This window comes from Podarcis liolepis (genome assembly GCF_965112155.1).
Source record: "Podarcis liolepis genome assembly, chromosome: 3".
NCBI classification, from domain to species: domain Eukaryota; kingdom Metazoa; phylum Chordata; class Lepidosauria; order Squamata; family Lacertidae; genus Podarcis; species Podarcis liolepis.
The window spans coordinates 90,087,374-90,112,501 of NC_139557.1; the positions used below are offsets into that span (position 1 = coordinate 90,087,374).

The window sequence follows — 25,128 nt, forward strand, 5'->3', positions numbered from 1 at the left end:
AGACAATTACTGGTGTTTTGAAGCATCATTTTGCATATTTTAAGTTGTCATTGTATTGTCAGTGTACTGTTGTATACAATTGCCATTTAACTTCAACCTTTACCTCGTAACAGCGAATCCCACTCCTTGTATCTGATGGAAATTTCAATTCTATAAAAGACATAGAAAGCTTATGCCATAATAAATTTTGTTACATTTGAAGATGTTACAAGATACTTTGTGTTATTTACTGCAGGAAAAAAACAACCAGATACTCATTTTGAAGTTGGTTTTTGTGCTTGTAGTTCAGAATCTGACCTTTTCCTTTGCGGTTTCATTTGTCCCACTGCAACTATTTATGCATCTGGAAGTATGAAAATCTTATGCCAATGTGCAAGATAAAGGAATCTATGTTTAGGTTATGTATAATTTTTACTAAAAGTTTTTACGATTTATTTTTTTGCTAACATTTACATGAGCGTGGATCTCAGAGGTGAATGGATGAGCTCCTGTTAGAGAGCACAGAGAAGCTCTTCAGCTTCCTCTGTTTTTGCTTCATCAGAGCCGGTCTATAGAGGGGCAAATGCAACACTGAGACTGTCTTGTCTATACTTTGGGAAGTTGGCAAAGATAGCAAAAACTCAAGCCGAGTTTCCTTCTGACCTGAGGTAGTAGAAATTAAATCCATTAATGCATGTAGAATGCATGCAGCCAGAATGCATGTAGAACTGTGTGTTTAGTCTTTAGTAGAAGAAGAAAGGCATCACAGTTTTTTGAGCTGTTGGAGATACAGGTTGAGGAACTAAAATAGTGTTCCTCAATTTGATGACCTTTAGATGTTTTAGTCTATAACCAGTGATGTGGGGTGGAAATTTTTCTGTACAATATATTCCATTTCTTAATTCGTAGCAATGAATGAACGCCAGTTGAATAAATATCAGTCAAGCATGGCAGCTCCAAAGTTTTTTGCTTAGTTTACTAAATACAAATAAAATGCTAAACTAGAGCATCAGAAAACTTTCTGGTACAAACTGAACATTTTCTGATGTGAATTAACTCCTATGCAAATTACCCTGATTTGCATAGGAACATTTTTCAATTCTAAATGTTCTGGAAAACCCACGTCACTAGCTACAACTCCGTCAGCTTTGGCTAACATGGCCATCTTAGTAAAAAGTAACTGGAAGGCACCAAGTTGGGATAGCCTAGTCTTTCAGATTAAATTGGGCTTCCCCACTTACTTGAGCTGCCTAAGAGGGCTGAAAGCAGATAAGTGCCTTCCTGGATGAGCTCCTGTGTGAGATTCTAGATTTACCTGGGAACAGGCTAGGCATCTTGCGCTTTAAAAGCAAGTAGCTCAGAAAATGTCCTCCAAGGGCCATAATCTAGCTTCTCCCATTTGCTTATAAAAGAGGATTTGCTAGGGCATTCATTTGCTAAGGGCACCTTGAAAAGCTATCATGACAAGTGCTGTTTCTGTTTCCTGATTTCCCTAAGGATGTTGTAGATTAGTGTTGTGGAATTTAGAGAACAAAAAGCCTTGGCCAAAGAGAAACTTGAGAATATTATTACAAGTGCCCCATGGTGTTACACATTGAAGATGGGGTTGCCAATCTGGTACTTTCTTTTAACATTTCTGGGCAAGGGCCCCAGACTCTTTGGTATCATCCATCCATCCTAGGAATTTGTGGAGCAAAATGTACCTGTAGCTTTCTAAACTATTTCTGTGAAATAAGCTAGCCTACCTGCTCCCACCTGTCAGTGTGAAGTAAAGTGAGTAAAGTCAGAGCTGTGATTGATAAGTGAGATGTTTGGACACAAAGCAATGGGAATCCCTGAGGATCCGAAAGAGCTTCTATTTTCCTTTTTTGCTTTAGTGTACTTTCCCAGCTTCTGGCTTATTTTCCAGTCCTTGGAATCTTTGTCTTTTGCCCTTCTCCCCCCAGGGTTCAAGATGCACCCTCTCTGTGGTGGGGTCCTCTGAGAACAAGTAGTCAGTAGAGGTTGGGTTTTTTTTTGTTTTTTGTTTTTTTGCAAATGCTGCTACATGATAAGTGTAGGTGGATGTAAACTAATCCCCCTGCTACCACAAAAGGCAAATGTGAAAACTTGGCAAAGAGGCTTAGGCATGTTTCCTGCTGTGCCGGAGCTAAAAACCAGGGACTTATTAAGAATTCACTGTATAGTTAACTTATACAATGTTACACATGTCCACTCAGAAGTAAATCTTTGTGTTTAATGGACTTTGGTTTACAGTTTGTCTTGGGGAAAAACAGAATTCTTGCACCTCTAATGATCATCTGTCAGGCAGAAATTCAACAGACTATGCTTTTTCTTGCATTGCTGCTGTGCTGGACGTTAAAAAGACTGGACGGTGTGTGTTTTGACAATAAATTTTAGACTTTTCAGTTCTATTCCCCTGTGTTGTTAAATGTTTTCCTGTGCTCTTTCTCTTAGTACCTGTGCTCCCTTCTAATCTTATTAGTGTGCTGCTATTTCATATCCTTGTCCTGGGCTAGTAGAGGAGACAGAGAGAGAATTTTGCACTGCCTTTAGGTCACTGCATAGCTTTGCTGTGGAAGCTGGGGCTTAAATGAGTATGAGAGCCTTTATGCTGTATTAAAACGGGGCAATATTAAAGCAATCTGTGTAACCGCTGTTATGTCAGTGGCAATAGAGATGAGCCACATCGTCACAAGTAGTCAGGTGAGAGATGTTTTTACAAGTTTAGAATATAGTTTAGCAATGAGAAGCTGATTCATTTGTGAGATTCCTATGATGGTTCATAGTAGAGTTAACAAACTGGCAAGTTTTGCCAAGACAGCAGTTTTCAATAAATACAGGGGGAGAGGTTCATACAGAATCTGGAGCATATTATGGTAATTCACAGAAACAAAAATGTACTATGTGGAGAAGTTGGTATTAGTTTCTTTTGATCAACATATAGACTAAACAGTATTGTTTTCTACACGTTGTTTTTATGAGACTTTTAACTGGGATCATTTTGTTAAGGAAACAGAATATAATTTGCTTAAAATTGTATTTCTGTACCCACTTTTTTCCAGGTAAGTCCCACTGAACTCACTGGAGTTTACTGTTCAGAAGGATTTCACTGTAGATACTAGATTCATAGAACTGTAGAGTTGGAAAGACCACCAAGGGTCATCTAGTCCACCTCTTCAATGCAGGAATCTCAACTAAAGCATCCATGACGGATGGCCATCCAACCTATGCTTCAAAATCTCCAAGGAAGGAGAGTCCACCACCTCATTGGAATCTGTTCCACTGTCAAGCAGATCATTTCTTGGGAATTAAATAGTGGCCCTGAATTGCATATACAGTGGTGCCCCGCAAGACGAAAAACTCACTAGACGATAGGGTTTTCCGTTTTTGCGTTGCTTCGCTAGACGAATTTCCCTATGGGCTTGCTTCGCAAGACAAAAACGTCTTGCGCTTTTTTTAAAAAGCCGCTTGAAGAGGCGCAGTTGCGACGGACCGTGCTTCGCAAGACGAAAAGACTCGTGGAACGAATTCTTTTCGTCTTGCGAGGCACCACTGTATTTGGTAGTTAGTTTGTATTTTTTTTTCTTTCAAATTCAGATTTTAAACTTTTGAACAAATGACATGCCCTCCAACTTTCACTGTGACTTTGTACTCAGTGTGAAATGTTTTGGTTCAGTTTATGGGCTCTTGATCTTAGAAAATTGTGATAGATCATATATTGATCTTCAATGTGCTTACCAGGTTGCCATTGGCTAGTAATGGGGGATAGAAAATTTTCTGTTGGTACATTTTCCCATGGAAAACTGAAGAGTTTCTAAAAATGCATATAATAAATTACTGTAGTGCTAGTCAAAATGGATAGTTACATGGTTGTAATCAAGTTTTGGAGAGTGTGCATCCATATACGTGTAATGAATGTGCTCAAAATGTCATACTTGCATTTTCAGTGTCTTTATTCTTCCCCAAAATAAAAACAGTGTAAGGAAATGTAAGCTATTGATTTGACAAATCTTAAAATATTTGCATTAAAATACTGTATTACAACAACGGTTTTCCAGTTGAGTCTTTGATTTTTAAGATAACATTTAAACCACATAATATGTTATTCCCCCTGCCGTGAAATATTTCAGTTTAAATACCTCAGGTTATTAGAAACTTCTTGAGATATTGAGGAAGTCAAATTAATATGGAATACTTCTTAAAATTTTGTTTACAAAATAAAATGTAACCATGATCATTCAGATCCCAATCAACTTAGGAATTTAGTAAATCTAAACCAGAAATTTCTGGAAAATCCACACCATTGCTAGTAGTAACTGCATGCTGTGATCTGGCAAGTGCCTGCCCTTCTCATAAAGAGATGAGATGGGTGGGACTCTTCATTTCAGCTGTTTTGCTGGGCTGGCATTTGGAAGCACTGGTTCGGGCTAGGGAAGCAATTTACGGTAGATAGAACTGCATACAATAGTTCCCATAGGAAAATGTTCTGATGCACTAGATTGATTTGACTTAGCATTTACATTTTATATATGTTTAGTAAATTAAGCTAAAAACTTTGAAGTAGCCGAATTTGTTTCAAGTGGCATCCGTTTATTGTGAAATAATGGTAGACTGAACCTGGGTCCATGCGGCTCTTTTTTTTCTCCCCAGTGCTGATCTGTGATTAATGGGAATTTATTGTTACTACCAAACTTACAAAACTGACCATTTTCTAGAGAAAATTTTCTGCCCCACGTCACTGCTTGAAAGCAGTAAGAATTTCTTAAGAGGCCCCCTAGTTGTGGGTGCCTATTTAGAGGGATTGAATTTCATATCAAACTCACAGCCTGAAAGAACAGTTTATTTACTGTTTTGTAGCTACAGCCACCAGAGCTTTTGGTAACAGCCATGTCAAAGTTTTTCTGATTAATTATAAATACATAGTTGAGAAGGGGGGAGACTGCTGAACAACACACTATGGTAATGCTCCTTAAGAAAAGTCTTTTTTTTTCTACAAAAGCTGCAATTTCAGGGTCTCTGGATATGGCTGTGTAAACCCTTACCTTCCATTCTTTTGTGCAATTTTTCATGCCTATCACATCCATTATTCCCTAGTCAGCTGCGGCTGCTGCTTTAGGGGGTTGGGATGAGGGAATATATTGTAGTTGTCCAGGCAACCAGGCTGAAGCTCCTTGCCGCACTGGAAATTTCATTAACTGACATTGCCAGGTGGTAAGATTTTTGCCCTGTTCAGCAATGAACACATATAGTTACACGTGATTAGTTGGAGCTGGGTAGGGATTGGGATGTCAGTGTTACTATGAATGAGATCTGCTTTCCCATCCATGTTCTGCTGTATATAGTGAGTTTTACAGAACAGCAGCCAACTTGTTCCATCAGTGCAATGATTTTTCCTTGCACAATGCAACACCACCACCCCAGCAAAAAAAAAGAAAAAGAAAAAAGTACTCTGGTTTCCGTCACCCCTCTGAAGCATTTTTGCAGTGAGGAGAAAGGAGGAACTTCTGTTGTGCAAGTGGAAATCCTTGTGCTGATGGAATACCTACATTCTTTTGGGAAGGTGTGTGCATGACTTCTGCCAGGTGCGAAAAGTGCACCACATTTTTGCTTTAGTCTTTACAGACAAAAAAAAAGCCATGACATAAAACCCAGCTAGTTTACTGTGTTGAGCTTTTACAAAAAAGCAAGTTTCTTGGATACAACAGAAGTATTTACTTTTTTGATAAACTCTTTTTGTACTTGAGGCCCAATTCTTTTCTTAACTTAAAGAGTAAGCCACTCTATTTTGTTTTCCACGGATTAATATGGATATGTGACTCTTCATATTATGTAAAAGAAGAATTTGAAACTGGTAAAGTGAACTAAAGTGAATTAGTTTTAGGAGGGATCTTCCTCTTTTCAGTAAATGTTTTGTTACCTTGATCTAATGAATGGATGTGTAGCTCCTTAAAATAATAATAATTAATAGCAATAGTCATAATAGGTTTTTTATTTTCTTTCTGGTTCTTAGTAGGGAGGAAAATATGATTTATCTCTCACTGCCAAGAAAAAGAATGACTACTCTATGCCTCCCACCAACATGCTTGACTTGTGTTGTCTTTGCCATTTACGCTTATATCACCTGTAGCCTAGTATTGGATTTTTATGTAAATAATATTGAGCACAGGAGGGCCTATGTTCATACAGCTTTTCAGTAAATACTAGCTTTTGCTTCATATGATAATTTAGTAGCTTTAGCTTGCTTTCCACTATTACTGTTCTTACCCTTGGTTTGCCCTTAATTTTCTCTTGGTTTGCCCTTTGGGGATTGGCTTATTCATAGGTGTGGGTTTGTTTTTTTATATTGGTTTCTATTCTTGTTTGGGCATCCATTTCCTTATGGTGTTTTGTATTTTGAGAGACTGTGTGTGCCTGAATAAACTCTTGGTTTTTTTGTATCTTGTTGCATCTTGATATTCTCACTGTTTTGTGTGTGTGTGTTCTATAGCATCTTATATGGGATTTATATTCTTTGATTGTAATAGGCCAATATATTGTCCTTGCATGTGTTATTTCTATATTTTGCTCCGAATTCATTCCCTTTTGGTGGGCAGGGGGAGTAGGTGTGATTGTAGTTTTGTTGTTATGTTTATTCACCTGTGGTTTTTTTGAGCTGATTAACCCTATCTCTTTCGTTTCGGATGTCATTTATTTCTATCAACCATATGACTTCATGTGGAGTATGTTTTATTAGAACTTTTAACATCATTTTTATAGTTTGGGTTATTCCTTGACTAGGTGAGAACTCTTGGCAAATAAATGAAGTATTCAGAAGACAAAATGAGGTAGTTATTCCAGTAAAATTATAATCTCATGCAGGGCAGTCTGGTAGTGGTGCTGCTTGCCAGCATTGTCAAATATGTGAAGCAGTTATCAATAATTTATCACTTAAGTTCACTTCATATGACTGAACTACTGCTGTATTTCAGATGATAAGGACACGAATCTTGAATTGTGCCAGCTTTGAAGTGCTTATGATGCAAACAGAAATAATTTTAAAACTGCCTTTGTGATAGACAATTGGATTATTTTAACAGTTGAGATTACAGTATATCGGTTAAGTTAGCTATCCATTTAAGATGGGGACAGGCTTCACATGTATAAGTCTTTTTTGGAGGGGGGCGTCATTGATCTTCCCCATCAGTGATTTGAGATGCCATCTCACTGGGCCATGTCAAAGATAGCATGCTAGGATATTGAAGGTTAGGTGACCTAACATTTCTGATTTGATGGTAGTTTTTGGAATTAATGTGACAAGCTTCCTTTACTATACAGTTTTCCCCCTTATCTTGCATCTGTCTCCTCAGAATATGCTATGGGTAGTTTCCTAAGATTTTTTGCTAGCCAAATGAACATTTGTGGCAGCCAGGACCCTATTCCTCCCCTGCAGTGCAATCCTTGGAACATTTGCTATGCTTAGATGCAGTTATAGCATAGGATTGGGTTCTTGCTCCCAACGTGATGGATAATTCTCCCTCTCCTCTTCAGATTTAAAGCTGCAGTAGTTGATAACATCCTTACAGTTGGGCTTGGCATTTGAGAACATTGGAAGCCAGCACAGCTATGGGTTTCAAGTTCATGCAGAGCTTGTCTGAGACCCAGGATTGGGAGTCTTGTTAGAATAAAGTTATAAGCTTGAGCAGCATAAGTCTGGCAGGCTGCTCCCTGCCCAGCATGGGCCTAGTGGACATGACCCTTGCCTCCCTGCCAGCTCCAGACATGGAGCTTTTTTGGGGGGGGGGACAGGGACTTGTTTTAATTGTAGGCAATGTATCTGCTGCCCATTTCCCAAATGGCTAGCTACATCTTACTTTCCAGCTTGGCCCCTCAGAGGTAAATAGATATACTGTATACAAAGAAGAACTTACTATTTTCCCTCCTCCCTCCACCCCTCCCACAGATTTCATTCCCGACACTGGCAAGTGAAATAATGGTGCACAGAATATGTGTCCATGTGGCTCCATTTCATTTTTTTCTAGTGATGATCCCTTCTTCAGAGATATACGCAAGTAAACCAGCTGTCAGCTTTTGCTTGATGGCAGCAATTCTCTCCAATAGGTGGCCAATTCACTATCAGTTTGGAAGCGAAAAAGAGCCATCCAAAAGTAGTAGTTTCTACATAGGTGTTAAATATGTAGAAGAATATACCTTTGCAGATACTTAAAGTCTTACAGGGACCTGTAAACTTCTTCCAGCATATCCAGGAAGGGGAACGAAGGTTAGTCAAGAGGACATTTAGAATAGAAAAATTGTCTCCTAACAACTCTTAGTAAGTATTCAAGGGAAGGGACTTGAACCTGTGGTTGAGAGTGGATGCATGCCATGAGGTTTAAACAACAACAACATTTCACCACCACCACTAACTACATTTCCACCCTGCATTATACAGGGATGTTTTAGTAGGAATGAAAGGGGGGGAGATAATCTCCCCTTCCTCAATCTCCAGTGCCTCCCCCCAACTCTTCTGGATTACAGCTATTAAATATTCTGATTTGCAGGTGGCAGCCCCCAAGTTAAGCTTTTAACACTATAGGATGATGACTAGTGGCTCTTAGGTCTTGTCCAGAGAGTCGTCTGCTATCAGATCACTTTTAGCACATCGGGAGAAGGACTTTCTTTCCCTCCTGAATAATATATATAGGATTTACCAGTTCTTTTTTTTTCAAGCTGTCTGAAGTCCTGAGCTGGAAAGCTCGTCTTTGGAACTGGCACTACACTGCCAGCAAAAGAGAAATGTTTACACTTGCAACCATTAGTCCTAAAATACACTTCATAAGTATTTTTTTCTGATTTCAATGGTATTTCAAAGTGAGTGTTCTCCAGAGTGCCCGAGTAAACCTGTGAGTTTAAAGGATAGATATACAATTTCTGAAAAGTCTTGAAGCCAGAGTACAATATAATTTTTTTTACTCCTGTTGCAAAAAACAGAAATATCTGCAATGCTTAAAGTTTATTTAAGAATATATTATGCAGAACTTAAATTGTTAGTATTAAAGTTAAAAGTCTAAGTATCTGTTTTAAGTATAATGTATAAGTATAAGTATAATGTTAGATTAGAGATAATGCTGCAGTAGCTGTAAGGTACCTAAGAGTTTTGCCACTTGGAGAAATGGGGAAAAAAACCTTTTATCAATTAGGGATGCTTTAATTAATTAACATATATCTAACCTGTCCTTCATCAAAATCAATGTTATGCAACTTAAAACCATAAATATATAAAGTTCTGTACTCAATTTAAGTGCTGAAAGCACTTGCTACCTGCAGTTTTATCTTAGAGGCATTTGACCTTCAGGAATGTGCCTTCCGAAATAGTAGCTACAGCAACATGTGCATACTAAAAACATAGTATGTTTTTCTCTAGAAATATTATCATATGCAAATCTTTACAGATTCAAAACTTGAGATTTTCTGTTTAGTTCTTTGTTTGAACTATATGATGCTATAGGGAGCACTTAATTCATCAAAGCTGTTCATATTCATTTGTTAGTTCAGTCCTGCTTTTCCATTTTTTAAAAAAGCAACCAGTTGAAAACATAATTAAGTTTTCAGATTAAAATACAGAGTTGGCCATAGGACGCCCAAAATGGGTTACGAATAAGACATCATGATTCAAATCCAGGATTGGAAACAGTATCAACGTTATCCAGCCACCTAAGAAGAACCATACTGAATTGGATCAAAGGCCCATCTAGTCCTTTGCTCTGTTCTAACAGTGGTTAGCCAGATGCCTGTGAGAAGCACATAAGCAGGATATGAACAGCCGGTGCTTAGAGGCATCCTGCCATTGATCCTAGAGGGTTGTACGTTTCCATCATGACTAGCATCCATTGATAGCCTCCTCCTATATGAATGTGTATACCTGTTGAGTCTATGTGATGTGGTAGACATTGCTACATCTGGTGGTAGGAAATTCTGTGGCTCAGCTATGTGCCATGCGAAGAAGTACTTATTTTGTCATCAGCAAAAGTGTTTACCTTACTGTTCACCCTTAAGTCCAGATCATTTATGGACAAATTTAAAATGCTGGTCACAATACAGGCCTTGAAGGGACCCCGCTTCTTGTATCCCTCCATTGTTATTGCTGCCTTCTACTGCTTGCTCCTTAACCAGTTTCTAATCCTGAAGAGAACCTTTTCTCATATCCCAAGATTTTTAAACCTACTCAGGATTCTTTAGTGAAGTTCTAAGGATACAGTGTCTACTGGATCACCCCTATCCACATACTCATTGGCATCTCGGGATTGAGGAGCCCCCACTGATGTCATCTGTTGAAGTGATGAACAGGATTCTTTCACAATCCTTCAGATGTTGGTCCTGATAATTCCTCAACAAGCAAATCCCTTCCACATTTATGAGTAGATAGGTTCTCTGGTGGGAGACTCCTTAGCCTCCTTGCTCCATGAAGAAGATGAATTTTTTTGTCAAGTAAGTACCTGCAGCACTTACTTGACACAAAATTATGGACCCCTTAAAGCATTTGGGCCAACAAAGAGGGGTAGTATCAGCAGTTGGAGCTATGCAGAAAGGCCCCTTTCTCCATGTGAGATAAAGGTGGCTCAAACAGAACTTGCTCCCTGGTTCTTGGGTCATCAAGCAATCTAGTCAAGCTTGGAATGGAGAAGCATGCAAGGATGTTTCCTGTTCCATCACTCTCAATCTTTGCTTGCAGTGTTCTGATGCGGTTGCCAAAATGAAACCAGGGAAGCTCATTAGTATAACAGTTTTCAAACCAATAAGGTCATATGACAGAACTGTATTCTTAAAGCTTACTTTCTTTTATTTGGACACCCAGTAAGTTCTTGATGGCAAACATTGTACATTGAGCACATTTTTCTACCCTCCGCAGATAATAACAGAATGATGAACCATAGTGTGCATTAAAAGTTAATGCCTACTTTATTATGACTTTGTCGATCAATGGATATGGCACAATTCAGACAAATCATTTTACTATAAACTTAATATCTGGATAAATGTTAACCTGGGAAAGGTGCAGAGAGAAGAAATGGCATGGTGCATCTGAAACAGCACAACCGGACGCCTTCATCTGCCCCAGCTGCAGCAAGATATGTCTCTCCCATATCAGTCTTTACAGCTACAACAGGCACTGTAACCTTTGAACAGTTTGACTTCATCCCCAAAGGCACACTCCTCCATTGCCTCCCAAGATGGACGGATGCCAACCATATGCTTAAACACATTTTGGTTTAATGTGCTTTATAAATGCTGAGGAAGGCAAGGGCTTACTATTTGAAACACACTGTTTTCCTTGACAAATTTTCATAGACCTGAATTTATCATTTGTCTTTCAGTGCGAGGATGTCGTCCAGGAAAGATTGTGCAGATGACAGAGGCCGAAGTTCGGGGCTTGTGTATAAAATCACGAGAAATCTTTCTTAGCCAGCCCATACTTCTGGAGCTAGAGGCACCGCTGAAGATCTGTGGTATGTGGTGATTAATGTTGTATACTAAAGAAGCAAAGCTTTTAACCTGCAAAATAATATTTGCCGAATGTTGCTATGTATTCAAAATATGTAAACAGTAAAGAGAAGCAAAACCATTTAACATGAAAAGATAGCCTGCTTACCCTACTAAAATGTGGTAATTTGGTACACTTTTACTACATTGAGTGATTTATATCCTAAATACTCCTGCCAAGTCTTAAGCTAATTCAAAACCTGCTGTACAATGAAATACTGTATTTAATATATAGTAAATACTAATCTTGGGTTTAATTTAGTTCCTATATTATTAAAGTAATTTAGGAGACAAGACTTAAGTGCTAAAACACTTCATATTTTCACAGTTATTTTTCAGCCTACTTGTGCATTCTTTTTTGGGTAAGGCCCAAAAGGGGAGTGTCTTGCCTTTTGATGTGAAGGTCAAGAATGCTTGCTAAACAACTTTAGGCTTTGGGAGGAATGGCAACATGCCACTGCAGTTGCACTCTGAATGCCTTCATTTGCCTGAATCAGCATTCAGCAGGAAGAGTTCTGCCATCACTAGCTGAGCTTCAGCTCTTTGAGAGGCTAGAAGATTTCAGAGGGACAGTACAGACTAGAAAAGCAAATGCAGTTGCATCTGGGCTTAGTTTAGTTTAAATAGTACTTTATTAGCAGGTTTAAAAGCATTTGAGTGTTTCTGAGTGCATTCAAATGATAGGTTAAAAACATCTGTTTGTAACCTATCATTTGAATGCACTTAGAAACACTCACAAACTGATTTGTAATTGAAGTATTTTTTACTATTATTTGATATTTTTATCCTACCCTTCCTCCCTAAAAGAGCTCATCAAAATAATAACACAATAAAATTAAACATTACAATTAAACTGCTAAAACATTTTTTAAGAATATGTACAATTCCTAGTTCCTAAATGCATTTCAGGCCAGTGGTATGTTTGCTGTAGAGATAAGTCCTAGAAAAAGGCGTTGCCATTTATTTTTAAGGCACCAGCATGCTGCTCCTATTTCATTTATTTTAGTTGCTTATGATGCTGTTCTGTGAAGTATAAATCTATTTTTGTATTTCATTTTTAATATGTAATGCTTTTTATGTTTAAGAGAACATTTTGTTGTTCTGTTAATTATTCTGTTTTTAATGTGTACTTGGTATTAGATCTTAATTTGTAATATTTTATTTTGTAATGTTTTGGTTGATGCTATTAAGTTAGATTGTAGAGCACTTAGCGATTTAAAAAATTGGTATAAAAATGATTTTAAATAGTAATAAAGCCCTATTCTTTGCAAAATCTTGGTAATATTAAAGCCTGCAATATAGCAATAACTTTTTGTGTGCAGCATGATAAAAACTAGTAGTTAGTATGCAAAGATGTAGAAGCAATAACAGCTGTCCACATGGAGATTACAAGATAGTAGGAAGGCAGTACAATTTCCTGACTATTAGTAGCGGCATAGGAATGTGTGAGTGGTACTATTATAAACAGTGTCTACAACAAGCATATGAAAAATGTAGCATGCCTTGAGGCCAAGAAGGTATCTGTGATTTATTTAAATACTTCAGGTTGTATCCAACTAACTTCTACTTAGAATAGACCCATTGGAATCTATGGTCCTAAATTAGTCAAGTCCATTAATTTCAGTGGGCCTACTCTGAGTAGGCTATCCTTGGATACAATCGTTAAACTTCTTAAAGAGTGCAACAGTATAAAAGCTTCCATTTTCAAGGTGAAAAGTAAACTAGGAGAATGCTTGCCACCACCCAAAAAATGTGGCAGCAAGCCTGTTAAATGGTACATCTTTAATAACTGTATTGCACTGATCCTATAGGATCTGAACTGGCTTCCTGTACACAACTGGTTGGATTTCAGAGTGTTAATAATATCTTGCACAACCCTAAAAGTTTGGTGCGAGGGTATGTGAGAGAATGTTTTCCCCATTTTGTCCTGACTGATCATTAAAATCTACCTAGAAGTGTGTTTGGTGTCCATCCTCCCTGTCTCCCCTTTGGAAGCTGGTGGGGCTTTTTCACTACAGCACCTTAGTTATTGAACAGCTTCCCCTCAGAGGCTTGGGAGGTAATAGTGGCGGGGTCTTTTTGATGACCAGTTAAAACCTGACTGTTTGCATAGGTTTTTGGCTCATACTAATTTTAGCTTGCAGTGGGATCTGGTGGTTTACTTCACTGTTGATGGTGATTTTATTATTATTATTATTATTATTATTATTATTATTATTATTTTATTTTATTTTATCATATATTATATTGTATTAAAAGGTTTATGTAATGTATACTCTGCACTAAGAACTTAGAATAGAGGAGGAAAGAGAAATATTTTAATAAACTTAAATTGTCTCAAATGTTAGTCACATACAGTGGTACCCCGGGTTACAGACGCTTCTGGTTACAGACGCTTAAGGTTACAGACTCCGCTAACCCAGAAATAGTACCTCAGGTTAAGAACTTTGCTTCAGGATGCAAACAGAAATTGCACAGCAGCGGCGCGGTGGCAGCAGGAGGCCCCATTAGCTTAAGTGTTGCTTCAGGTTCAGAACAGTTTCAGGTTCAGAACAGACCTCCAGAATGAATTAAGTTATTAACCCGAGGTACCACTGTACAGAGTAGGCCTATTGAAATTAATGGACATAACGAAGTGGAATTGAGGAGGAAACAACCCCCTTAGTATTTTACCGCCAAAGCAGAGTATGTGTTTTGGTTTTTACTACCAAAAGTATATGTTTACTACCAGAGTATATGTTTTGGTTTTTACTAGATTTTCTTCTAATAATAATTTCTTCTAATAATTGTTTCATAAATATATCTGCAATCTTAATTTTTGTAGGTGACATCCACGGTCAATATACAGATTTGCTTCGATTGTTTGAGTATGGGGGATTTCCACCTGAAGCCAACTATCTATTTCTGGGGGATTATGTGGATAGAGGCAAACAATCCTTGGAAACCATCTGCTTATTACTTGCATATAAAATCAAATATCCAGAGAATTTTTTCCTCCTGAGGGGAAACCATGAGTGTGCTAGTATTAATCGCATCTATGGATTCTATGATGAATGTAAGTAGAGTCTTATATAAATGTTTCTAGTAGTTACCCTTATTATGACATGCTTTGAAACTTGTAGAAAAATTCACTTAACAATATTGAATTAATACTATTTTATGTTTCTCTTTAAACTTGTGAAATAACCTCTGAATTGCCTTTGCATTCAGCAGTTACTTAAATAAAGATGGCACTCTTTTTGAATGGTCAGACTACCGTATGTAATGTGATTAAATAAATTGCTGCTCTTCTAATCCCACCAGGTAAACGGCGGTTTAATATCAAGCTCTGGAAGACATTTACAGACTGTTTTAATTGCCTGCCTATTGCAGCCATTGTAGATGAGAAGATTTTCTGCTGCCATGGAGGTAAGCAGAACACATCTTTCATAACAGTTAAATTACTTGTTTCTTCAAAGTTTGGACAAAAGTCCAACCAATGAGTTTTCTTGTCCCTTACCTCTTAACTAATATCAAATAAAGTAAATTTGAAATGCATTATAATGCCAGCATCTAGAATATCATTGGTTTCCCAGAATCTAGCCAGAGAAATCTTGATGAATGAGCATATACAGCTTGCCAGCAGGGTATAGCAGTTTGATTAATTTTTTATAGTCCTGAAGAAGGCAGAGGTTATAGATTTGAAGTGATGGGTATGTTGACCTCTGGGTCTTTTGACTGATTTTAGTGTTCAGTTTTAAATACTGGTCCTTTATCATTTGGCCTTCCCTCATTCTTCAGGCTCATTACAAAGATTGTGGTGATCTTAGATAGCATTTTCAAGGCTACATCCGTACCTCTTGGCTATCATTAAGGACATCAGCATAGGAAAATAGCCTACAGAGGAATTGATGAAGGATGTGAGAAGCCGCAAGGAAGCAAAACTTCCTGCTGAGCAGGAATTTTAAGTTACTTAATTCCATCTCAGGGATTTGCAGCACCCACATGACCACATCACTAAGTGGTCCTGTCCTTCAAGAAGGAAGTGCATTTACTAGCCCAGCTCAACCGTATTGGAGCCTACTATGAGTAGTGCCTCTGGTCATCTTCCTGGGTCCTCAGAGGATTCTCAACCATTGGATAGAATGCAACGGCCATCTCTGAAAGTGAAACGGTATCCCTATTTCAGTCTGTTAACCGCAAAAATAGGACCATATCCTCAAGAGATCATGCTTCTATTCTGCTAGGTAGAAAGGTGCATCTCTTTGAGCTAATAATATATTGGTATGAACAATCAGGAAACCAGCTGGCTCAGAGGGAAATGAACTTTGAAGAGTAAACCATAGCCCAAATTTCATTCAGAGTTTGAGCATGTGGTCTCTGGTCAGGCCTCCACATTTGACCACCCAGGCCATTTTCAGAAAGCCAAACCCACATGAGCATTGGGCAAGGGTGGGATTCCAAAGGAACAAATCAGGAACTTAAAGGTCCCACTTGTTCTTTGGATCTAGTATGGCATGCTTCCACTCACCCATCAGCTGTGATGGGCAGATTATCGTGCACCTTCAGCCCCCTCACCCATGGTTCACTTGCTTTGAAATCCCAAGAATCGGGGCTTCAAAGAGAATCTTTAAAGGGAATAGTGACATCAGGTGATAGACAGGTGGGTGGCCTTGCCCACCTATCAACTTTGGTCCACCAGGCATGGGGAAGGTAAAGAACTGGCCCAATGGCCAGAAAAGATTCCCAGCCCTTTCTTCCTGAAAAGAGTGCTGATCAAGATGGGATAAATTGTGATATTCTTGGAATAAATTGCTGAAGTGTTGAAGAAGCCAAATTCAGAAGAAATTATCAGGATTCCCATCCTAGAAATAACCACAATGTGGATAAATCGGAACACTCAGCCATTATTGAAGCGCCTCACAAATACTTGGTTTGCTTCCTAATACATTTGCAAAATACATGTGTCACACGGTTGTTTCTGTTCTGTCTCTTTTTTAAAAAGTTGTACTAGCTTAAAGTCTTAAAAGAAATTAACCTTTTTAGTTTATGTGTTAAAATGATATGGATAGACTACTTGCAGGGATGTGCCTGATTATGTGCCCTTTGGATCCTTGCCCATTACAGCTGGTGAAATTGAGCCTGGGGGGAGGGTTATTTCCTGGTTGTGGGCGACAGCGTCATTATGTAAGTGAGTGGTGCCTGCCACTTTGGTGGTGCAATCATTAGCAGGGGGAAAGCCAGCCTGGTCACTAATACTCTCCATTGGAGGAAAGTGTTTGAGAGGGTCATGCTAGAACAACTACAGACACTTTTGGTTAAGACTGATTTATCTGGATCGATACTAGTCTAAATTCAGAAACAAATTAGTATTAGACATCATGATGACCTTTATGGCAATAGGAGCAGTGGAAGTGCAAGCCCACTCTTGCTGCTGTATCTCTTAGTGGTCTTTGATATTATTATTATTATTAGTAGTAGTAGTAGTAGTAGTAGTAGTAGTAGTAGTAGTAGTAATTATGTGTCCTTCACCAGCAGGTCCCAGGGCAGGTTAAAATAGTTATATTATTAAAATAGTTATTTATTCCTGCCCTGTGCAACTCCTTGCCAATAGAAGTTCAGCAGGAGTCACCCCTGCTTGCTTTCACATATCTTTTGAATACACTGTTGTTCAGACAGGCCTTCGTAACATGACTCTTGCTATCAGCCAGTTTTCATTGATATGTTGATGTTTTTGCTGTTATTGTAATGTTGTGTTTTTATGTTTGCACACTGCCTATGAAAGTGTAGTTTGTAAATATTTCACAAACTTGGCTCAGATATTTTCTCCACCATAGCTTAAGCTGGAGAACCACCCCTTAAAATAATTGGTTTAGTAAACTTTTGCAGCTTGGTATAGAATAAAAATAATTTTGTAACCTATATTAACAGAGGGAAATATCCAAGTAGAAGTCATCACTGAGGGAGGTGTCTCGGTATGCCTGCTACTTGAATTCAATTCTTTTTAGTGAAATAGGTATCTTGTCCTCAGATGTAAATTATTTTGCATTTGTTTAACAATCAAATTATTCCAAGTAAGGATCACTTAATTTTAAATTAAAGTTTCTTCATTATGAAGAATAAGTGTTCCTTAGGCATCTTGTACACCTTGAGCAATTTTATAAAAAGAAACAAACCCCACAGTCATGAAATGGAGAGCTCTTAATGCTTCCAATAAAGAATGGATGTTTTGTGCAGTTTATTCTTAAATGTTTAGAACACAATTGCATGCTCTCTGTTAGCAATTTTTGTGATAAAAATTAGTTTTATATCCATTTGCAAAATCTTAGAGATGGACCTGTCTCAGTGTAATAGCTATTGAGCCATGAGGTGGGGTATGAGCATAAAAAATCAAATGGATATGGCTACCAATTGGATGGCATTACATTGGAAAATAAAGGAATCTATTGTCTAAATTCTTTTCATTGACATCTTCTATGAACAATGAAAAAGAGTTTTCTCATTCATGTTGTCAGGACTGTCACCAGATCTGCAATCAATGGAACAGATTCGAAGAATTATGAGACCCACAGATGTTCCTGACACAGGTAAGGCCCACCTGCACAAATTGCTGCTCACTGTAAATAATTTTAAAATTGTATTGTGGCATATATCAGTAGTGTGTTCAAAGAGGTAGTGAAACTTCCCATCTGAAGGGTTTTGAGGAGCGCTATTATACTTGTGCTGCTTGGAAGCTAAAACTCCTTGTTTTCATCATTTGAGGTACAAATTGAAAAGAGCCATGTGGAAGTTACCTAGTTTTGAACATAAGGGATTAGATCCAGACTTAGTTGCACTATTATTCCCTTGGTTTCACCCAAACCTATATTAAATTGATTTTTGGATGCTGAAGAAGGTAGAGGGTGTGGGTGGGTGTGGGTGTGTAATAGAGAAGCAGCATAGCTTGTTAATTAGAACTTTTAAGTTCTCTCTTTTTAAATCCATATTGCATTCTAGAATGTGACTTGAAGCAATTTGGTTGTAAGACAGTAGTTGTAGGTAGTTGCCTTGGAAACTAAACTTAGTAAAGTAAAAATAAACATGTGTATTTGTATAGTACTTTATAGAAGCAGAGATTCAAATAGAGGATTTCCTAATTTTAAGTTAAACCTGAGTCCCTATGCAAGGTGGCTGAAATTTTGGCATATAGGAAAACCTTTGTCTTCTGCTGCAGCTCTAATGCTACTCCAGCATTAAACAGGAAACAGTAATTTTTGGAGAGTGAGGTTCATACTGAATCCATCAACATGAGGCATGCCTGAGCTACGATTTCAGGATTTTTTGGATCTATGGACATTTGTTGATTTGTTTTCATTCTAAACAACTTGATTTTTCTTGCTGGAAGAAAGTTAAAGATACTGGCTCAGTTTGCACATCATATAAAGCCATAGTTTAAAACAAGCTATGGTTTAATGTGATGTGCACATCAGACCACAGACCATAGAAAAAGTTTGCACTGTTGTCTCCAGTAGGAGTACATTGCAAATCTATAACTGTTACACTTGTATAGCCTCATGTGTACAAAGTATGCATACCAAAATCTCAATCATGAGAGGTAAATATTTTGTACCAAAAAGAACACATTAGGGTCCTGTTTGAGACTTGTGCTCTTACTTTCAAGGCTTGCTGTGTGACCTGCTGTGGTCTGATCCAGACAAGGATGTGCAGGGCTGGGGTGAAAATGATCGTGGTGTCTCCTTCACTTTTGGAGCTGATGTGGTCAGCAAGTTCTTGAATCGTCATGATTTGGATTTGATTTGTCGAGCTCATCAGGTATGAATTTGCTTCTTTCTAATTTGGGATCTTTACCTTCTAGTTTCCAGGGCTCTGTGTCATTTACAAATACAAATATGGTGACAAGTAGGTGAGCTAGTGCAGATCAGGCTACAAATTTAGCTATATATAGTCTTTAGAACTGCCCTGAGATCTACCGGTATAGGGCAGTATACAGATTTAATAAATAATCTTAAATAATATTGAACACAAAGCTGCCCGAGCTGTCACATCCTCTCTGCACACATATTTCTGGATTTTGAGTCCTTTGTTTCAAAAATGTTGCAGAAAAACTGGAGGTCTTTGTGTAACTAGTCTACAGCACAAATAATAATTTGCTTAAACTTGTTTGTATTCTGCACCTTCTGATTTCTGTACTTCAAATTACCTTTTTTACCTACTTCAAATTAGTTTCCTTCCCACCATGGAGCAGGCTTTCATTGGTGCAATTTACCTTGGTGCTCCTCTTGGAGCCCTCCATATACCCCTAAAATTGCTTTTGGGGAGGCAGTGGGGAGCTGAGAAGAAAGAGAATTCCCATTGTGTTTGGAGAAGCCAACTTGCATGATAATGGATCTTGCATGGAATCTTAAGTTGTGTTGCATTCATTTTGCTATGTGTTCTCTGAAAACTCTTAGACTGCAGGTTATGGGATAAACATTTTGGCTCAGATTACAGAAATATTTTAAGTTACATCAATATTGGTTATGTGTTTTTCCCACTGTCAGGTAGTTGAAGATGGCTATGAATTCTTTGCTAAACGACAGCTGGTTACCCTATTTTCTGCTCCTAATTACTGTGGAGAATTTGACAATGCTGGTGGCATGATGAGTGTGGATGAAACTTTGATGTGCTCTTTTCAGGTATGATAAACATGGATTATAACCTCTATATTGAGAGGATAGGTCAGAAAGTTACTATCATTGTACGGCTTGAATAAAACTAGAGTTAGCCGGGGCAACCCAGCCAATTAAGTGAGGTATAAATAATAAAATTATTTATTTATTTATTTATTTATTTACTTTTAAGGCGCACTGTTGCTTGTATCTCCCTTGTTGAAGGCTAGCATTCTCAGCAAATGTTATGATCTTCCTTTAGTTCAAAACTAATTTTCTAATAACTCATTGTCATAGTATTACTAAGCTAAGGTGAATATTTGCCTAAATAAAATGGGATCAAGCCACTCTGTTGATGGAGTCTCTTGAAAAATAATAAATAAAATGGATTACTCTGAACTGGCTAGGGGTGTCTGGTTCTCTGTGACTGCTTTGACGGAGTCAGACTATTGGTTCATCTAGCCCAGTATTTTCTACTGCAGCTGGTTAAAGTCTTCCCTAGATCTTTTAACTGGAAGTTGCTGGGGATTACTGTATTTACTCAAATCTAATGTGCACCCTAATTTTTGTGAGCGTTATTTGGCCAAGGAAGGTGCGCATTACATTTGAGTAAATATGGGACCATCTGTATGCAAAGTACTATGCTCTGGCAGTTTGCTTTCATCCCTACCTGGTTAGATGAGTCCACAGAATGGGTAGCCCTAGCTGTTAAATAATTCTTTTTGTACTTTGCAAATGCATATTCAACAGTTGTTGTAAATAGGAAGCCACCTCAAATGTAGACAGCAAGCTATCCATTCATTGTAAGGCTGGTTTAATGGATATGTTGTGTTGGTTTGAAGAGAAGTTTATTCATCTTCTTAATTCATCCTCTTAAGATTCTGAAACCATCTGAGAAGAAAGCAAAGTACCAGTATGGTGGACTGAACTCTGGACGTCCCGTCACTCCACCTCGCACAGCTAATCCTCCGAAGAAGAGGTGAAGAAAGGAATATCATAGAAAACCCATCAGATCTATTAAGGACAAAACTCCATATATACAGTATATAATAAGTGTGCACTGTAAAACCATCCAGCCATTTGACACCCTTTATGATGTCACATCTTTAACTTAAAGAGACGGGTAAAGGATCTTTAATATTTTCTAGTTGACAGATGTGCAACACTGTATTGTAACAAGTATACTCCAAGCTCTAATAACCAACATAGAGTAAAATCAAATCTAAACAAATTATTTTGGTTGCATATTCACATCACAGTTTTAAAGTTGACCAACATCCCAATTTAAGCTTGATGTAATAGTTAAATCAGATGAGAGCATGATGTTTCATTTGTGTAATGTGGTCTTACTGTTGCTTGATTGCTTTTATTTCTCTTATTTTGTAGCTAGAATGATGGCAAAGTATCTAGTCATGTTTCCTGGCTGAAAATGATTTGTGGAAGGGATTTTTGGGGCAGCTGCTGTTCTCCCTCTTCCCAGTATTCTTGCTAACTAAATGTGTGCCCCATAATAGGAGTTTAAAGACACAAACCAATCTCAAGCTCGTGACTCCAGTAATGCTCCTTATCCAGACAACCCAACAGTCAGTATTTCTCATGACAAAAAACTTATTACTTTTTATCTTAGATTGCCACAGGATGACTTTGTTCATTGCACCGTTTTAAACTAACATTACACTCACAATGACACTTCATTTAACTTAAATAGGGCAAGAATGGTATTACTTATTAGTCGATAACTTGATTATGTGGTACCTTGCATTAGATTTTATTAGCATGAAACACCTTTTGGCATGCTTAGCTTCCTGATAATGTCATATTTGCATTAAAGTGCATTCTGCATAGCTCACCAAACATGAAGATCCTTCTCTGATATGCCTGGAAAAGCTAGCTCTCTTCTTCCTCTCCTCTTCCCCGCCCAACTGTGCACTCTGCCCCACCCTCCAGGAGGGTATATTTAAATGGATGTTGATCATTGAGCAGTAGGTTAACTATGGCTAGTGGTGGTTGGACTGTCTAATATTGCCATGTGAATGTTCTACATGATTGTAAGGCTTATGTCACTAAAGATTTCTATCCTCTGGATTTTCATGACCAAGGTTCATATACTATTGTAGAAACTTCTGCTTTGTAGTGTACTATAGTAGCAATAATTTCTGTACATGATCAAGAGTTGATGCAGTATTTCTTTTCCTGTTTTCCTTAAAGGGTTCATATTGGCAAATGGCAAAGTGTAAAGAAATGTGCAAAGATTGTAAACAGATAAAAACTGAAAGGCAGCGACTTGATTGGAAATTAATACAATGGTTTTTTTATTGAACACAGTCAAATTTATAAGATTACTTAGTAGGGAAGCTTCCAATTTAAATTATTCTAAATGTGCAACAATGTAGAACTCTTTAATATTGTCTTTGCAAATGTTAAATCGAGAATTCTAGCAACTTGCATTTAATGAACTGACACGTATTATGCAAGGGATTTCTGGCAAAGTGAAAAGTTCTTACATGGATTTAAGTCTCTTTTCTAATTCCATTTTGTTTTAAAACACATATTAAATGTAGGATTTTTCATTTAGTAAAGTTGTTTAATTGATTTGAAGTCTGACTGGTTATTCCAATCTTTGTTATGAAATAATTTGCCTTTGGACACTAATATAGATTTGTGTTGGTGGATATTTAAAAATACAGCAGCTCTGTATGGAAAAAAATCACCTCAAAGAAGGTAAATGGAATGTGACAAGATGGAAGCAAAGCTTTGCCATATCCAGCTCTCTCTCTATTTTATTTTATTTTGTAAAGTGGGTAACTTTGTCATTTTTACACTGCAAGAGCACCTTCATTTCAGATAATATAAAGGAGCCCAAAATGTGTTTAAGGGCAGTAGTTCAATATGTATAATTGGGTTTAACAAATTATTTTGGGAAATTGCTTTTACAACATTGCCCATGTATGCAGGCGTGCATGTGAAGCCATCTTGAAAGACAGAAACATTTACTTGCGCTGTAATTTGTATTCTTTTTCTGTCCTCCACCTCACTTGTCACTACTTAACATCTGATAATATACTGCAAATTTTAAAATACCAGTGAAACCAACAAAGAATGTAATGGCTAAAACCACTAGTTATAATAATTACCTGTAAACAACTTTTCTGGAAGCGTATTCTTTGAAGCTGCTTAAGACTGCTCATGATCAGTTTTTAGATCCTGCCCATGAATACAAATGCTGGTCTCTGTAGGCTTGAGGGTGAGCTCTAGTCCTTACTAACAGATGCCACCGGGGGAATCAAGTGAGATGTGTCATTTTCTTGGCTTTGCGATTTGTGTTAAATATTTTGGCCAAGGGTGTGTAGCCTTTCTGTGTAACCAGAATGGAACTAGTGATGTATTTCAGCATGGTTCTAACTATTACTTTACTGTCCTCTCCCCCTTTTCTCTTTCCTTAATAAAAGGAAACAGACACCTTTTACTGCCCCCCTTAAAGCTTCTATGTCTTTTTTTTTGTAGCATTCTCCTATAATTTACTAGTAAGTAACCTTTATTTACCGTAGTAAGCTTTCATTCCTACCATTGTTCCGTCAGAATGTGTCATGTAAGCAGCTTATTCAAAGACAACCTTGTGCAAATGAGTCTAGGCTGCTGGATTCCTAAATAAAATTAGTTCACATGATAGTTTTTGAACAAATTTTACAACTGACCGGCTTTTTTCACATGTGTGACTGCACATAAATTGTTTGAAACCCATCGTGTGGATGCAAAACATGACATCTGAGTTGGTTGTGTCTTGCTGGCTTGGAAGGAAATTTGAGTTTTAGGAATAAACTTTACTAAACCTCTTGATTCTGTATTCAAGTCTTGTTTTGCACACTGTAGCTGACTCAATCTCAGACCACCACATTATTTTGTAGACTGTTTCCCCAGACAGTCATGTTCCCCAAATGGTTGCATGTACTATTTAAATCCATTATAGATTTCATGTTTCAAAACTGAAGGTTTCAATGCTGTTGATTTCATTAGGACTTCGTTGAGACATATTAAAACCATTTGAAGTATCTGGGGATGTGGAGAAGAGTTAGATAATGAAATGAGGGCAGGGACCCTGTGTCGTCATTTAGGAGGAGATACAAAAGTGCAACAGAACCTTAAAGAGATGTGCAAATGGTACTGTTGCTCTAGAAACTTGCAAGATGGTGCTAATGAAAAGAGATTATGTGTAGAAGTGTTTCTCCCCTGGAGATGAAAAATCCCTCTTGGAACCAAAACAACAAACATACATGAAAAAAGAGCCCCCCAGATTTAGGAAATTGTAGGACTGTTTTACAGATTGATATTGAGGTCCCCATTTGTGTATTGATAAAAATCTGTTGGAACATTTCATTTTTTGATTTCTTTCCCAACAGTACTAATGGATGAACTGTAACTGGTTGTTGTTTGAGGTCATAAAATTTACTTGATTATGCTGGGGAATCTTTTATGTAGCATCATCATGGTACATGGCCTTGGTTGCATTTAGCTCATCTACTTTCAGTTATCTCTGTGGAGCTAGTGGAAAAATCAATATGTTGCTCAGAGGTTTAACAAATTCTGTGACCAACCAGTTGAATGCTGTAATTTGTCTAAATTATGCAAATTTGCTTGCATAATTTAAGTGCTTTCTTGTTTTGCACAGTCTTGCTTTTGCTTGTCAACACCTCTTCCTCTCCTTTTCTTTTCTCCACTGGCCTCCTGTTAGGTATCTGTTTTCAGCCTTCTGTTATTCTCTTGCTACATACTGTAGCTGGGTGACCTTATCAGATCCCATGGCTTTAATGCCATTTATATGTTGATGACAACCAGCCCTACCTCTCTATTACCAGAACATATTCCTTTCTCCAATCTCGCATGTACCTGATATTTCTGCCCTGCCCTGCCCGATCAGATCCAGCATCCTGTTTTTCACAGTGGCCAACCACATGTCTTCATGCTCTGCTTTTAGGCTTTCTAAAAGCAACAGTCTTCTGCTATA

General features: G+C 37.8%; 1 protein-coding gene across 2 annotated transcripts in view; it reads left to right on the top strand.

Moving 5' to 3' along the window:
* The window catches only part of PPP1CB (protein phosphatase 1 catalytic subunit beta), a 36,455-nt gene extending 12,492 nt beyond the window's left edge, over positions 1-23,963 (top strand). For both annotated transcript variants that reach the window (XM_083496162.1, XM_083496163.1), the window contains exons 2-8: positions 11,334-11,465; positions 14,324-14,554; positions 14,803-14,907; positions 17,994-18,065; positions 19,139-19,290; positions 20,019-20,153; positions 21,005-23,963. In XM_083496162.1, coding sequence (XP_083352288.1) covers positions 11,334-11,465; positions 14,324-14,554; positions 14,803-14,907; positions 17,994-18,065; positions 19,139-19,290; positions 20,019-20,153; positions 21,005-21,109 — 932 coding nt within the window. In that variant the 3' untranslated portion in view covers positions 21,110-23,963. The remainder of the gene's footprint in view (positions 1-11,333; positions 11,466-14,323; positions 14,555-14,802; positions 14,908-17,993; positions 18,066-19,138; positions 19,291-20,018; positions 20,154-21,004) is intronic.
* Positions 23,964-25,128: the final 1,165 nt, after the last annotated feature.